This window comes from Lytechinus variegatus, chromosome 6, assembly GCF_018143015.1.
Source record: "Lytechinus variegatus isolate NC3 chromosome 6, Lvar_3.0, whole genome shotgun sequence".
NCBI lineage: Eukaryota > Metazoa > Echinodermata > Echinoidea > Temnopleuroida > Toxopneustidae > Lytechinus > Lytechinus variegatus.
Genome location: NC_054745.1, coordinates 20,368,089 through 20,386,470, shown reverse-complemented (window position 1 = coordinate 20,386,470; position 18,382 = coordinate 20,368,089). Strand labels below are relative to the sequence as shown.

General features: G+C 38.1%; 1 protein-coding gene across 1 annotated transcript in view; it reads right to left on the bottom strand.

Moving 5' to 3' along the window:
* The window catches only part of LOC121417628, a 29,926-nt gene that overhangs the window by 10,978 nt on the left and 566 nt on the right, over positions 1-18,382 (bottom strand). Inside the window, exons 2-7 of the mRNA XM_041611365.1 lie at positions 17,747-17,884; positions 16,360-16,431; positions 13,611-13,682; positions 4,343-4,527; positions 2,920-3,019; positions 617-813 (exon numbers count right to left, since the gene is read on the bottom strand). Coding sequence (XP_041467299.1) covers positions 617-813; positions 2,920-3,019; positions 4,343-4,527; positions 13,611-13,682; positions 16,360-16,427 — 622 coding nt within the window. The 5' untranslated portion in view covers positions 16,428-16,431; positions 17,747-17,884. The remainder of the gene's footprint in view (positions 1-616; positions 814-2,919; positions 3,020-4,342; positions 4,528-13,610; positions 13,683-16,359; positions 16,432-17,746; positions 17,885-18,382) is intronic.

Below are 18,382 nucleotides of genomic sequence, written 5' to 3'. Positions count from 1 at the left end.
TTGAGCTGTCAACATCGTGATCGTTTTTGTAAACTCAGAATAGGTTTTGGAGCTATTAAAGGGGAAGGGGAAGTTCACCCTGAAGAAGACTTTGTTGCAAAAATAGAAGAAAAATAGCAAAAAATATTGGTGAAGGTTTGAGGAAAATCCGTTAAAGAGTAAGAAAGTTATTTAAGTTCAAAATTTTGGATTTTGAGACGTCATAAACGAACAGCTGCCCCATGTGTTATGTAATATAAAATGCATGGTTCCTGATGACTTAATTTTGTTTTCTTTTCATGATCGGGTGTGAAATTATTTTTCTATTGATATACAAAAAGGTACAGTGAAAACCATTTTCAATTTTCTGAGAAAATATCATTTCATTGATTTTTACCACTCGCTATGTAGGAATGCTGCTTGCATATGACGTCATAAATCAAATAATTGAAATTCTAATAACTTTTTAATCTTTTGATGAATTTTTCTCAAACTTTCGGCAATATTTTTTATTATTTTTTCTGCTATTTTTACAATAAAGTTTTTGTCAGGGTTAACTTCCCCTTTAAAGGAAAGCAATCAAAAGTGTGCTTCCAACATTGCCACCAGATTTGAAATCACCCTCTTTTTTTCTTACGGTTTCCAACAGCTGGGACAAGAAGGCCTCTTGAACTGGAGTTGCCTTCCCAGACAGAGCCAACACTGCAGATGTACTCGATACCGGTGACCACCCCGTCCGTTTCTGTAAACGTGTGCGAGTTGGTTCCGATGGCATCAACGTTTGCTGTGAGCGTTGGTGCGTTGTCTTCATTAGTACACTGTATTTCTGCCTCTCTGTGTTATGAATGCATTTTGGGAAAAAGAGAGCGGCGGTAATAGGTGGTGAGGTTTGACCTTATCGATCCACCCCATAAAATATTTTTTTTAATAAAAACAGAAAAATCAAACTAGCATAACGCTGAAAACTTCATCAAAATCTGATGATAAGAATATCATGTCATTTTAAAGTTTTGCTTATTTTACACAAAACTGTGATATGCAAAACTCAGGTGCAAATGAGACAGAAGATGATGTCCCTCACTCACTATTTTTTTTGTTTTATTATTTGAATTTTTTATTTCATTTGTTTACAGATTTGACAATAAGGACCAACGTGACTGAGCCCTACAGTATTAAAAAATGCTTATTCCATATGTTCAGGAAGGAATTAATCATTTCACTTGACAATGAAATAAAAATGAAAATATTTCATATAAAATACAAAAGTAAGAGTGGATGACATCATCAGTCTCCTTATGCCAAATTTTCAAACTTTATAACTTTTCTATTTAAATCCAATTTTGATGAAATTATGAGTGTTGTGCTCATTGGATTTTTCCCTTTTTATTCAAATCAATTTTTTGTTGGGGTGGACTTGTCCTTTAAATAAAATGTGTGTAATCCAAGGTGTACAGATATAGTGTTGTGACGCAACATGATGTTTAATGAGACAATGTCATCCCAAAAACTTTTTATTGTTCTGCTTTATTAATTTAGGGTTTAATTAAGTTGTTAAAGGGTCTGACACCTCAATTAACACAAGCCGAGTTCGAAGCTGAACCGTAAAATGAATTTCAAGTTATCATGAGGTTCTTGACCTTTGACCTCATGATCCCCTTATGACTTTTTGATTACTGCAAGAAGTGGCTCCTTTCGGGTATATATTATGTATGACCCCTCTGACCTTTGACCTTGATACGCACAAAAGAAATCAGGTCGTTGTCACATACTCTAGTATGCAAAAACTAGGACTAAGTTTAAAGTTAATCTGTCATATTATTTAAGTTATGGTGACAGACTGATGGACAGCCCCAAAACAAAATGCCTCTGGCAACCATAAAATTGTAGATATCATGAAATTGCACTCCCTATCAACATTACAGCAGCTCCCTTCATCGGTAGATGAGACCATACTCTCAAGCTCACCATACCTGATGTTGTGGATGACTAACTCCTTCCATTATTTTACTATGTACTTTTGCTTAGCCATATCATCCAACTTGAGACTAATGTCTTAGAATGTTAAAGAATATTATTGGGGAAGATTTCTCTGGCAAGCAAAATGCTAAGACAAATTGCTCAAACTTAAGCTAAAAGCTTATCTCATTTATGGAATACTGGCCCTGGTAATTAACCCAGGTTATACCCTCGTCTAGAATATCAAACCACACTTATACGGATTGCAAGGCTTCACAATATTTCCTCCATGTCTAGGTGGCTACATTCCCAGCTATCAATTCAATTATTGTAAACCGAATGGCCATGTATTTACTTTCACCCTCCACTTAACACCGTCCAGCCCAGTTTAGCTTCCGGAATGAACTGCAAAAGGGATTCCTCAACGTTAAAAGAGCCACCTACAGTAGATGGAGGCATAGACATTCATTCATATGCATTTATTTTGTTCATGGGCATCATAATATTTCCTGCAAGTCCAGGTGGCTACATTCCCAGCTATCAAAAGTCTGCAGCCATCTGCTGGACTTCAATTATTGTAAACCGAATGGCCATGTATTTACTTTCACCCTCCATTTCTTATTGCAAATACACTCCATCCCCATTAAGCTTCTGGAATGAACTGCAAAAGGGATTCTTCAACGTTCAAAGACCACCTACAGTGGATGGAGGCATAGACATTCATTCATATGCATTTATTTTGTTCATGGGCTTCATAATATTTCCTGCAAGTCCAGGTGGCTACATTCCCAGCTATCAAAAGTCTGCAGCCATCTGCTGGACTTTGGTTATTGTAAACCAAATGGCCATGTATTTACTTTCACCCTCAATTTTTTTATTGCAATTACCCTCCATCCCCATTAAGCTTCCGGAATGAACTGCAAAAGGGATTCCTCAACGTTCAAAGACCACCTGCAGAGGGTGAAGGCAAAGACATGAACTTACAATGGAGGGGATGATGCTCCTGGGTACGCTTCAGATGGCATTTCCCAGATCACCGTCACGTTGGTTGGCTCGGGCTTAAAAGCGGAAACAGTCCTGGCAGCTGCATTTGGGTGAAAGCAAGTACAAAAGGATTTGAAATACATTGCTTAAATGCTCAATCCGATCTTGTTTGTCACGGCAGAATCGTTAAGGTAAGAATTTAATTTCTCTATTGCTTGAGCACTTGGGGGCCTGTTTCATAAATATTTCCTATCATTATTTTAATTACTATGGAAACCTTCATTGTGATTGGCTGCTGGCCTGTTCTTCTGGTAGTTGCCAGTGGCGTGATGAGACAAATATATTAAGGAGGCTAAAGGACAAGTCCACCCCAACAAAAACTTGATTTGAATAAAAAGAGAAAAATCCAACAAGCATAACACTGAAAATTTCATCAAAATCGAATGTAAAATAAGAAAGTAATGGCATTTTAAAGTTTCGCGTCATTTCACAAAACAGTTATATACACATCTCGGTCGGTCACTATTTCTTTTGTATTTTATTATATGACATATTTTTATTTTCTTGTCATTGTCATGTGAAATGAAGTTTCATTCCTCCCTGAACACGTGGAATTCAATTATTTTTAAATATTTTGTGCTTCAGGCAAGGAGGTCCTAATCGTCAAATTTGTAAAACTTGAAATATTGTATGATTCAAACAATATGAGACAAAAGAAATAATGAGTGAGTGACATCATCGACTCTCTCATTTGGATATAACTGGCTCGTTCATATAACTATTTTGTTGAAAATAAGCGAAACTTTGAAATGTCATAACTTTCTTATTTTACATCCGATTTTGATGAAATTTTCAGCGTTGTGCTTGTCTTATTTTTCTCCTTTGATTCAAGACAACATTTTTCTGAGGTAGACTTGACCTTTATTACATGGCAAAGGCAACAGTTACCAAAAACTGCAAGGGTGATGGCCATGCAGCTAGCATTTTTGAAGGTTTGAACGTCAGATAGCATAATTCCTGTCACATTTGTTCTACAGCCATTGCAAAGCGAGTTGAAATAAAGAGCAGTTTTATTAATTTTTATTCAAACCATCTACTGCTGTTTTTTGTCTCGCCGTACAGCCGCCGTAGAGCGAATTGACCAAGGTACCATATTTCAAGGTTAATTCCTAAGATGCATTCTGCTATTACTACTTCAGAAGAGTCAAATTTGACTCTGATATGCCAGCATCTGTGATTGTGACATTCAACACTTTGACTCTGAAAAAAGTTGTTTTTCAGCTAATTTTGTACCTTTCCAAGTCTGATTCATTTGAAAACTTAGTCACTGTGACTCGGAATATAAATGACTCCCAGCTGGCACCATTTGAAGTCAATTTGACTATGCAATAATAAGAGATATCGAGTGTTATATATAGCTTACTGCAAAGAAATGAGTCATTGTTGAAAAGACCATAATAGTTTGCATGCGTTGTTTTATTCCCGTCAAAGACCAGTCCTTTTGCTGCATCAGGTTCTTGGCAGTGAGACCCATGGAGGAAATCAGCGATAGCGACGAGATTGTAGTATGTGTCACACGTACATTGTAAAAAATTATTGAATACGCGCCTGTAAAGAGAAAAGTTAAAAGAGAGAAGGTAAAAATATGTGACCTGCAACCCAAAGGTAAACTGAGCTAGAAAGAGCACATCCCGAGATTTAAAATATATCTATATATATATATATATAAATATATGTATATATACAGTGCGTATCAAAAAAAAGTTTACACTTTGAAGAAATCCTGTAAAATTATACATTTGTAATATCCTGAAGATTTTTCCACATTTTATCATTGGTACAGATCCATTTAAGCAAATGATGATATAACTATTGAAAAATATTTCCGCTTGAGTGAGCACCACTTATTTTTGAAAAGTTAGTGAAAAATGATTTGCGCAGAACTTTGAAATAGCTATGCGAATAAAAGTAAACCTTTATTATGAAGAACACGTATAATTTAGCAAGCAAAATTGGTTTGAAGATATCTTTGACCTCTTTTAACTTGTTTCCTTGCCCAATACACTTCGAAAAGTGCATTGCGCCCCGCCCAACTCCCCCACACACCAAGGCCATCAAGACGATATTTTATTTACACTGAGCTGTGATTTACATAAAATGAATAAGGCTTGATTTTTATTTTGTTAATCATTGTCAAGCTTGGGAAAAGTGTGGAGAAACAAGTATTATATGAAAAATTAAATGTCAACCCACTTTAAATAGTAAAAACTTAGTGAAAAAGTGCTGGAGATGTCTGATGTAAACTTTTGTTCAGATTTAGTTATGTCCTCAGATCCAGCTGGCAGAAAAGGGGTAAAAGTTGTGCTTACTAAGTGTTGAAATTTCAATTTGGGTGGCTAAAAATTTGTTTAAAAATGCTTGAATGTATCTGTTTTTATCTTAATTGACTTAAAGTACAAGGGAAATGTAGGAAAAATGTATCGAAGGGTAAGTTTGATTTCGCCCTTTCCCCTTGACTCTGCGTGAAAACTAGCATTTCTGCGCAAACAGATTTCTGGGAGCTTTACAAAAATGGACAGTGCTCACTCAAGTGTAACATTCTGTCAAAACTTTTACTTTCATTGGATAGATGAGACCCTAACCCAAAATTATATGTGAAAAAATTACCCACATGTTATATATTTTTTAATTCCCAGAGCTTTTTCAAAGTGTAAACTTTTTTTTGATACGCACTGTATATATATAAACTGGACAGCAAAGAAAGTACCAACCCCTGTCAAAGGCCACACACAAAAATTCACGACATAAATATATACAATTTTTGTACACAGGTGTGCCACAATACCCCTTACTAATCACATGCACATAAGCATCTCACACCAGACCAGATCCACAACCTCCTCCTCACCTGTCTCAACTCCAACTCCTTCAAATGGCGCAACAACTACTACAAACAACTACAAGTAGCAGCCATGGGTTCACCTCTCTCACCAATCATCGCTAACATCTTCATGGAACATTTTGAGCACCAAGCACTCAAGACTGCGGACAAACCTCCTTCACTCTCGACGTCGACGACACCTTTGTCATCTGGCCGCACAGCACACCCGACCTTCACCAGTTTCTCAACCACCTCAATCACCAGCACCCCAGCATCAAGTTCACCATGGAGACCCAACGCGACAACTCAATTCCATTTCTAGACGTTCTCATCACTAAGACACCGTCTGGATTCCCATCTCACCAGGTGTACCAAAAACCTACCCACACAGAATGCTACCTCAATTTCCGCTCACACCACCACCCATCCGTCCACCAATCAGTCGCCGACACTCTCGTCAGACGAGCCCACCAACTCAGCGACAAGGCACACTTACAACAAGAACTCAAGCACGTGACCAATGCACTCACCACCATCAACCATTACCCCAGAAGAAGGATCAACACTCAACCATCCAGCCACCAACCCAGCACCAACAGCACCGAAAACCCATCCGAAACCAAGCCCATCGCCACCATAGTACTTCCCTACATCGGCAAGACTTCACGCCGACTACAACGCATCCTTCACTCTGCCAACATTCTCGTCAGACACCAATCCTCTCGTAAGCTACACTCCATCCTTCACTCTCACAAGAACAAGCACCCATCCAACAAGCAAACAGGCGTCTACAAGATCCCCTGCGACTGCAGCAAAGTCTACATTGGAGAAACCGGCCGAGACTTCGACACCAGACTCAAGGAACACAAGACCCACCACCGACGCAGCGACTGGGACCGATCTGCCATCGTCAAGCACACACAACAAGAGAATCACAGCATAGACTGGGACAAGAGCCACCTAATCACCAACATCCAGCACTGGAATACCAGAAGGGTCAGGGAAGCCATTGAGATACATCAACACAACACTGTGCTTCAAGACCCTGGCCTCCACATCAACACCACAAGCAACCTGCCGTCCACCGTCACTCCACCAATCCGTCCTACCCAACACAGCAGTCTGTATTGTATCATCAACTCAACCAGTGACTTCGCCGACACACACACCGCTGCCACCGACACCTCGCTACAACCTCCGCCGACAACCCAACACCTCATCCGTACACCGGGCCACCCACTCTACGCCGTCTACTCACTTATGAGACTCATGCATTCATACCGCATTAATTTTGATAAGTAGCAAAACAAATACAATTTTAGGATAAGTTATTTTCTGTATTTTAAACAGTCAATTTAAAATGTCTATTTTAAGACCAGGTATTTATAACACAACACCAATATAGAGAGACAGCACATAGGTTGATTTCAAGTCCAGTGTAGGCATTGGTGCTGATGTTGGAATTTGTATTGCTTCCCCTAACTTGAAAATCTAATCTGAGTTTGCAAAACTGATCCAGATCACTTTATTGACATCTCGCAAACTAGTGAGAGACTTTTCAGGACCATCTTCATTGCATTGGATCCCAATGGCGACAATGCATTGTTCTTGTTCCATATTCCTACGATTGCAGTTCTAGTGTTCCATATTCCTATTCCGCAATCTTCTTCTTCGTCTTCTGCCAAAAACCCCATGCACTTAACACATAGAGTTTGTTAACTCTGCCCAGGCCACGTCCCTCATTCATCCAAATTTGGCTGGCATTGTCTCCAGCAACCCTAGTTGTGCACCTCCTATTTCATTTTCCAAAATCACTCATGTATGACCATCCAGGCGCCATTTTGTAAATTTCAAGTCCATTTGCATACCATTCTTCATTCTTTCATATCTCAGTTATCCTGCATAATACAGACTTCTAAAATTGCTATACATGTAGATAGTCAAAGAGTTGATCCATCATCTGCGACGTATAACCTGACCTTCAAAATGGCATGCCCTAAATTCAAATCCGAAATAGCCTTCCTTCAAAAACATCATATTTATTGAAATGTAATGTCAAAAAATCGTAAAATGGCCATTACTTTGTTGTTTTTATTCATTTCAAGCTCATATTTTCAGGAATTGATAACGGTCTTATATCATACATATTAGAGTTTCAAAAACCATTCATTATGAAAGATTTCTGCCTAAATGAGACAGAAAATCGTGTACAACTCTTGAACGCACAAACAGGTCACGGAGTGACCCTGAGTGCAAACAGCTGACTGTGTTACAACGTAGGGGTGATACATTTTCGCAATAGGTGTGATCAAACTCACTGGAGGGACTTTAATTCACTTATAACAAAGAAATGTGTACTACAGTACTCCTGTTGAATGCTCTGATGAAAATTATATGAGTTTCACATTCATTTGAACGGGAGGACAAGATTATTGTATATATCGAGTGCATTATCCATAAATCATACTACCATTGCGACCCCTGCCCGGCCAATGGTTCAGGCATGACGATCCTGAGTGACGTCACCGATAGAGACCTCAAATGCCAGGACAGCCTATTCGACAACTAACTTCATCTAGTAAAAAACACGTATTGAAGATATCCAATGGGAAAATGGCTTTCATTTTCATGAAATATATATTCTGTTCCTCAATAAATCTTTAACCCCGTCGTTAACTGCCCATTCATTCTCGAGCAATGGGGGAATGAATACAGAGTGTCTCAAAGTTTGTGTGAAAAAAGGTGCATTTTCCATAGAACTTCTGCCAAAAAGCAATGCATAAGGGAAAGATTAGCCCCAAAACACGAATAGATGAGTTAATCAAATGGAATGAATCATGAAAATCAGTGAAATATAGTTTCTCCTGTACTCATTACTGAATACCCCGACTTGATACGATTAATTTTTCCCCCTCTCCATCAACTTTTAAGAAAAAGGGTGCATATTTTCATAAAAATATCATGTGTTATATCGACGGACGCCCGTGCGTACGAGCAGGAGGAAGCCAAATGTCTCGTATTTTTCATAATGCCTTTGAATGCTCCTCATTGCGTTAAGCATGGCCAAACCCTACCCTTTTTTTGAATTTAGGGTCTCCAAGATATGCCTTTTCATGCCATTTCGAAAAATATATACCTTTCCACTGACGAAATTGCTGTAAAATGCTCCCGAAAATCAGCAAAATACGCAAAAATGCACTATAATGCCAGCACAACTTCAACTTGCTCTTATTTCCTTATTATTGAAGCTTATTCTTTCTAACTTGGAAGATATGAGTATTGATACATGTATATACTTGAACTGTTCGTCCACCTTTTGTACCAGAAACTGACAAAGAGCTGACGTCAGCTTGAAATTATTGTGCAAAACTTTCATTTTTAATGTCTTTCTTTAAGGTGGTGTCACACCTTGGCGTTTTAGACAGCGTATGCCCGACGTATCAAAATTTCTCTAAAACGTCGGCATACGCTGAACTTTGATTTTTTTTTCAACTCTGGGCATATACTTAGCGTATTCATAACGAGTTGGACGTATACATAACGTATTAGTAACTTATATCGAACGCTTCGTTAACTTATAAGTAACGTATTCCAACGAATGCTTAGCGTATTGCTGGCGTACACAACTTATGCCCTACGATAGCCTAACTTACGCATAGCGCGCGGCAGCGTATTGCTGACGAACACGTGTCGTAGCCTATAAAAAGGCTGCCGCTCGACTATTCAAATCATAACCGCACGATACATCACCTATCAACACCACCGCCATGCCGAAGAAAACTCCTGTGAACCCCACCTTTATATACCAATTCCTATAAACATGATAAACGTTGTCAATACGCCATTATACGGTAGCTGTAAGTTATAAACACGTTCAGTAAGTTTTGTGGTCGTCCGGAGCACGTCTTCATACGTCAATATACGTTGGAGTTAAAGGGGAATCCAGTCTTGGCCATAAAATGTTGTGTCGGGAAGGAGAAAAATAAATTAAACAGAATGGTGAAAGTTTGACAGAAATTGGACAAGAAATAAGAAAATTATAGCTGCTTTAAAATCGAGATCACTATTACTATGTAGTTTTTAAATTGGCAACTCAGTAAGTAAATTATGACAAGGGGCAAGGACAACTTTCTCATAGGCCATGTACTTTATTATCAGGGATTTGTGGTTTTCTCCAAAGTACCTATTCCCCTGGGGCAGTAATCTAAATATAACCCTGGTAGTATATTGTTTTATGTCCTGATGAAAGAAAAATATGATTTGAAATAAAACTTTTGGGAAAAATGACATTTTAGCCAAAATATGTATTTGAGTACATGGAGGAATAGTCCTTGCCATACATCACTATGACATCCCATATGCGGCCAATTTGAAGTCTCCATGGGTATAGTGATTACCAATATTTACAACTTTTAAAAATTCATAACTTTCTTGTTGTTTGTCCTAAATTGTTCAAACTTTCACCTATCAACTTGTCTGATTTTTCCTTTCCTTATAAAAACAAGTTTTTATTTGGGTTGGATTCCCCTTTAAGTTACACATACGTTCAAAGCATGTTACTCATAGGTTAGAAGTTTTAGGGTACGCTGGACATTATCTCGACGTATATCGACTTATGAGTAACTTACGAGAAACGTGTGTCAACGTGTATCAACGATCGCGTAAGTTGCCTACAACTTATGGCCCGCGTATGCGGGACGTATGAGCCATACGCTGGCATACGTCGACAAAATTTTTTGCTTGCACAAAATTTTCGACGACCTTGCCGTATGACGACGTATACCAGCGTGTTTTAGCGTACTCTTAACGTATGCAAAACTTACTCGTAACGTATTCGACGTACGCCAGCGTATTCGCCAAATTCCTCATACGTCGGGCATACGCTGTCTAAAACGCCAAGGTGTGACAGCGCTATTATATGGCATTTACTTCCGGTCTATAGCTTGCGCACAAATAAAAGTGGTATCAAAGTCACCGAATAGGAATGCTTTTTCCAGTGATACCAAATACGACATAGGTTACAACAGAAAATTTCAAGATAAGCCAATCTGAACACATGGTATACTACTCACAATGCACACATATCAACAACAGAATTGTACACAATGTCTATGGAATCGGTTTCAACGCAAAAGCGAACTTAATGTACATGTATGAGCGGCCATTTGGTCTAAAAATGGACGAAATCTGTTTGACTCGAGGATGCAACTTTCTATGGAAGGCAAAATGTACCAAAATCCAATTTAACATGTAATTTTTCTTAGTCCGCCCCTGCCTCCGTTCCTCATCCACATTCATTCCGATTTGGTAGACATGTTGTCCATGATGCATTAATAGGTGGTTTCAGACCGCCTCGAAGTTCGCCAGTTCCAGGTATTCTCTGATCGGGAAATTTACCCCGATCAGAAAATACCAGGTATTTTGGTAATGTGAAAGCAAACTACGCGTAATTTCCCCGAAAGAAAATACCCGCTAAATAGTAGGTACTTGGCGAAATTACGAGAACTTTCGTGGGGATTTTTCCAAGGTCGCAGGTATTTTGGCGATGTGAAAGCAAATTACGGGAACTTTTAGCCCAGCGTGTCGTTGGGCGCGGCGGCGTGGGTGACTGCTGGGCTAGTGATTTTGAATCTCGCACCTTGCCTGCTTATCAGACCATACTGCGCATGCTCGTAACTTCGGGAACTTATCCCGAAGGATGTGTTTCGGGGCGGTGTGAATGAAGGAATAATTAACGGGCATTTTGTAGCCTTAAAAAGTTCTCGTAATTTAACGGGGATTCTTGTGATCAAGGCGGTTTGAAACCACCTAATGTGTACCTTTTATTTCATTTTCTAAAATCATTCATGTATGACAGTGCAGGCGCCATTTTGTCCATTTCGAGTCCATTTGCATACCATTACTAACCTCGTCCTAACTCCCGCATCCTGCATGCTACCGACTTCTAACAAATTGCAGTAGATTAAGAGTTGCTCTTTCATGTAATGAGTATGACTTGCATTTCACAATGCCGTCTTCTTACCCTAAATTCAAATCCAAGATAGTCTACGTTCAAAAGGAAAATCGTAAAATGGCCATAACTTCCTTGTTTTTATTCATTTTTGTCTCCTATTATCATGGTTTACTAATGGTATCACCCTTCACAATTCATGATTTTTTACGCATCAGTGACTGTTAAATTTTCAAAAAGCGCACTCTATTGATTAGTCAACGTACAAATGGTAAATGACAATAACTTTGTTTTCATTCATTTTGGTCTTATATTTTCAGGGCTGGCTTATGATATCATCCTTCATAATCCGTAATCTTTTAATGCATCAGTGACCATTACATTTAGAAATAGCACCCTCTATTGCAAACTAAAGAAATGTTACAACGGCCAAAAGTTCCTTGGTTTTCATTTTTTTCGGTCTCATATTTTCAGGGTATGCTTATTGCATCATACCACATAATCCATATGTTTTGTAGGCATCAGTAACCATTACCTTTGAGAAATAGCGCCCTCTATTGAAAAATCGAAAAATGTTAAATGGCCATAACTTTCTTGTTTTCACTCATTTCGGTCTGACATGTTTAGGCTTTGGTAATGGTTACATGTTTGCTAATTAATTTGTTTTTTTACACATCAGCGACCATTACTTTTAGAAATAACGCCCTCTATTGAAATTTGCAATGTAGTAAAATGGCCATAACTTCCTTGTTTTTATTCATTTTGGTCTGACATTGTCAGGGTTTTGTAATGGTAAAATGTTCACTAATAAATTGGGTTTTTTTTATGCATCAGTGACCACAATCTAAATAAATAGCGCCGTCTATTGAAAAGTGCAAATTAGTAAAATGGCCATAATGTCGTTGTTATCATTCATTTTGGTTTAATATTTTCAGGGTTTGCTAATGGTAACATCCTTCATAATTCACTGTTTGTTACGCATCAGTGACAATTACCCCTGGAAATAGCGGCCTCTATTGAAAAGTTGAAAATAGTAAAATGGCCATAACTTCTTTTTTTTCAATCAATTTGGTCTCATATTTTCAGGGTTTGGCTAAAGTATCATCCCTCACATCCATTTTTTTAAGTGACAAATTTTAGAAATAGCGCCCTCTATTGAAAAGTGGAAAATAGTAACATTGACCTAACTTCCTGGTTTTCATCCAGTTTGGTCTCATATTTTCAGGGTTTGCCAATTGTATCATTTCTCATGATCTAACTTCGTTTTATGCATCAGTAACCATTCCTTTAAGAAATAGCGCCCTCTAATATTTTGAAAATGTAAATCATCTAGAGTTTTCTCTCTATCTCCTGTTTCTTGCCCTATATTAAATCAGAGGCGTCAATCCATGCACATCGTTCTGATACGATTGCAGTTCTAGTTTCATTTTTGGTGTTACACTAATGTAAATATTGACCTACCACCAACACCAATAGGTCAACACTGAACTTAAAATCACCCACTCTGTTGGCCAGTTTGCTTCCCCTTTAAAATCTATCACATACCTTGAGCTCTACATTTTGTAAAAAGGCTTTACATCAAGATGAAATAGCATGATAATAAATGATAAAATTATATTTCTATACCGCATAATACACAAAGTCTCTTCACATATACATTGATTAAATATCTCAACTAATAATATACAATATAGTCACTAAAAAGAATAGATTACAATGGATTAAATAACTTGATAATTATACAGCATGGCATAAGACCATGCATTTTATAGTAAAGCATTCATTTCTCTAATGGTACAATAACTTTAGGGGGAGGAAAACCCTAATTGTTTGAAGGATAAGGGTTCTAGTATAACTTACACTTCCTGGAGAGAGGGTAGTGGTGTAAAAGCGTCTGGTCCAATATAGGCGATCAAATTATGCCGGAGGTCACTGTACATGGACGGAAAAACGAAAAGAGAAAGAGAGGGAGAAACAAGAGGAGGATCTCAAGCTAATCCTTTTGTTTCCAAATCAGCAGGTGATGATGAATCTTTTAATCAAATTTACACCAAGAACTATATGCCTCAATATATGCTCTGTGTACATAAATTATTTCCTTAGCTTTTTCTCTACTATTGAAATTCATATGACCAGAATTAAAGTATCATAAAAAAGGAGGTTTTTTATTTTGTGCATCAACAAATAAACAGCACTGTATGAAAATATAATTGATATGAATCACTGTAGCTTGAACTACTAATACCACTTTCATAGTGAAGGCGAAGTGGAGTTACTTTAAACCCCTTTCATATTGGCAAGCACCGCAGCGGTGTATCCGCAGCCATTGCCATGGTTTCCAAGCGAGTTCGCGCCATACGTGTGGCCAAATTCCCAAACGAGTGATTCGCGCCGAAATTTGTTTTGCAAATGCAGCTGCGCTAGATAGCGATGTGTGCAGCGCGAGCGTCCGGTATACTAGATACTCTACTATACTGGCTAGATAATCGTTCGCTATATGATATCGTAATCTGTTCGCTTCCATTTCACAATGTTACTTTTGAGTCAGTTCTTCTGACGATTGTGATGATGATTGAACTGGCCGCAAGAACACGGTTAAAAATGCGGGACATTGACGATTCGTTCGACTTACAACTACGGAGATCACAGCGATAAGCGCATACCGCATTTCCGGTGCGGAGTAACTCCGTTTGTAACCCTCTTCTCGAAGTGGGTTGAGAACTCCGCTTTGAATCCGGATCGAACTAATCTCAGAATTTTCATATTGCCCTCCAAAGTGGACTAACTCCACTTCGGCTCTCACTATGAAAGGGGTATATGTCGGTAAGTGCTTCAGGAAGGGAAGGTGAGGGCGTTACCAAATGAAAAATAAGACCACGTAGTAATTGGATAAAATGATGAGCGGTTGATGGAACATTGATATACAGTGCGTCCCAGAAAAAACGAAACCGAGATTTAGCGATGATTTATCACAACTTAATCATAAATAAAATAGAAAAATGACCTACCAATTTAAACCTTAGAATCGCCTCTTTCATCTGATATTATTTATATTATTCCTCATTCACGCATGAGGGAGCAAAAACAATTTGAAGAAAGGATACCAAATACTCTTTTGGTCGGGGGGTATCTGAATTTCAAAAAGAAAATCACATGCCTCAAAAGTTCAATATCTGCTCTTTTGATACCTTAATCACAGAAAATGGTCAAGAAGTAAAAAAGTTATGTTCCCTCGAAATAGTGATTGTATTACCATAATTTTATTAAATAAACGTGTTTTCACCGATTTTCCACAGAAGCTATTGCACGGTTAACAAAGACTCTATGCGTGGCTGATCGTCAACTAAACGGAGTGTCGAGTGAGTTTGAGCGCTAGCCTGTAAAACCTCTTCATTTTATGAAATTATTGAAATCAAGCCTTATTTCAAATAGCCAGAACTTTGTTATTTATTGACCATTTTCTGTAATTGAGGTATCAAATTAAAGAGCAAATATTGAACTTTTTAAAAATGTGGTTTTCTTTTTGAAATCCAGATACAGCCCGCCAAGTGGCTTTTTGGTATCACCTCTTCACATTTTTTTGCTCACTCATGCGTGAATGAGAAATAATCTAAGTAATTTCAAATGAAAGAGGAGATTCTAAGCTTTACAGTGGTAAATGTGGGTCATTTGTCTATTTTATTTATGATGAAGATATGATAAATCATCACTAAATCTCTGTTTCGTTTTTCTGGGACGCACTGTACATGTATGATGTTAGACCAATAGTCTATCAGACCCAGTGGTTATAAGCTGATCTGGACAATAGTCTGTTTGAAATTGCATTGTGAAGGTTAAATATGAATCAAAAACTGATGAGCATGACGTATGAAAAAAAGTAAGTTCAAACACACCCTTTCAGCAAAACCAAGGGGGCGGGGGTGAGCTTTGGATAAGGAGTGGGGTTCCAGCTGCAGTCAACGCAATACGAACTGACGCAAGTAAAGCACCCTTTCGGCAACACTGGGAGGGGGTTAACATTATCGCAACATCCCATGAGGTCCTTTCAGTACAAGCCACTGATAAGATACTGCTCTCAAGAGCACTTGATTATTTGGTTATCATAATTATTAACATCGTTGTTATCATTGTAGAGAGAATCAATGTTGGGATGAAACCCGCCAAGAACATGGAGTTTATATATGTGCATGTAGGGCTGATGATGTCAAGCAGATCCACACCTACATTAGGGTGAATTTCCAACAATGGGAGTGAAGAAAATTAATTCCCCATAACATTCAATGTAAATTAATCACACTTGATATGTTTTTTATCATTTTTATTCTTTTTGACAGCCTGGGGGAAGATAATTTATCCACCCATCTTTTACGTTATGGAACAGCTTTCGTGAAGAGATTAGAATATGTTTAACTACTGAAACATTACCAAAAAACACCTTAAAATATTTTTGTCCTATTTGCCCTTATTTCCGATAACATTTCTTGCAAAGCACCTTGAGCACTCTTGGGAGTGGACTTGGCATGCTTCAGTCCAAATCTTTATTATCATCATTATCAATATTACAAAATAACGTGACGATTAAGGAATACAGAAAAGACAAATTACTTACATATGCTGTAACTTCTGGAGACCAGAGAAAAGGCCGGCTGGAATGTAGGCGATTCTGTTATGATACATGTGTCTGAAAAGGAGTGATATAGCATTAATGAGGCAGCTCAATGGCGAACTATAAATTAAACTGGCTGTAGTACCAGCTGCTAGGTGCATTCAAAGAATTAATCCTGCCGGGTAGCCATTCACCTCACCTGGGATGAGTGCAGCAAAATGTGGGTGAATTTCTTGCTGAAGGAAAATGCGAAATGACTAGGATTTGAACCCAGATCCCCCTGATTGAGAGACAAGAGCCATAACCACTAGACCACAAAAAGAATAGTGACAGGGAAGGCCAATAAGGCCACTGATCCAACAGGCCTAGTATGTTTGCCTACATCCAAAAATTTCTCACAAAGCTTGATCTGCAATGTGCACTCTTGACACGGCCCTGGGAATCGAGGTTGCTGGGGTTACTTCCAAGATTTTCCAGTATTATTCCCCCAAGACAGCACCGCCAGGAAATCTGGTTGGTAGGAGATGAAATGATCTCATCTCCTCTGCCAAATAGAAGAAATGTTAACAAAATCACCTTCATTATGTAGAAATCCCTTATTCTTTATATTTTTTTGGGGGGGAGCTTGTCAAATTTAAACCAGCACCCCCTGCTAAAAATCATTCCCAGTGAGGGCCTTGACTCTTGAAAACACATCTCAATTTTACCACGTAGAAATCAACCATGCATGTTTTAAAACCAAATGCAATATTCTTTAAAGATTATCTTAAGCAGATATAAGTTTTATAGTAGATATCCTCCACATCAGGACCCTGTTGTACAAAGAGTTACATTTGATTCGATCAATCGTAACTCTATGGAAATTAGTGTCATACTTTTTTCTACGAAAAATTTGCACATATGTCCTTTTTATGCAAAGAGAAGCGCAGTGAATTTTCAAGAAAACAATGAATGCATGAATATACATCACAGCTAGAAAATATTTTGAACCTGCATAAAAGATGTTGACGTTGCTGACCGTCCTTAGTTGCTTGTGATCGGATCAATTGCAACTCTTTGTACAACAAGGCCCAGGAAAGACCGCAGTGATTGTGTTAAAGAAATAATATGTAAGCTTTTCATAGCTACATGCCTGTAAACATTTTAAGTACTAAAAAAAGATTAGAATTCACCAAAAAGTTCGCTGTTTTACTAAAGGAACTTTACAGTAGCTGTTCAATAGCCACCATTTTAATATCTATTATAGAGCACACTATTTTTCTAGACAGTAAACTTTGGGTAATGGGACAAGGTTTCTCTCTTTCTCTCTCTCCAAAAACCATCTTAATTTTTCTTTCTTTCTCTCTCTCTCTCTCTCTCCATCTCCCCCTCTGCAGGTTTTCTTACTTACAGAGTTTTCAGGCTCACAAGCGATTTGAAAATTCTAGGGCTTCGAAAGGATGTGATCACATTCTCGGAAAGGTCAAGAAACGTTAGCGACTGTGAGTTGATCAACGGTTGCTCGTGCAGCTCATTTCCTTTCAAAACGCTTTCGGAATGAAATAATGAGAAAAGTCAGAATTAAGATAGCATATATAGCTTCACCACACAAGAACTGAGAATTATACATATGGGTAAGTCCTTCAGGTTAGGTAAAATAAAATTACAAGATGTCCATTCCAGGTATCAACTATATTTTACAGTGAAGATCAATTCAGGGGCTTGTCTTACAAAGACTTGTGATTGATCCGATCAATCATAACTCTATGGAAATCAATCAGTGTCATAATTTTTATACAAGAAATTTGCAAAGTGTCCTTTGTATTAAAACAAAGAACACACAAAATTGTCAAGAAATCAATGAATTCATGAAAATACATATCTACATGTAGAAAATTTTTGAACATGCATTTTATATCAAACGTAGGAGGAAAGCGACGTTTCGTCTGCAAGCTGCGCGCATGCTAGACTTCATCACGCTGCACGCTATTGTCTGGCTCCACTCAGGTATGAGCCACACTGTGATTGGCCGGATGTATCGACCAGT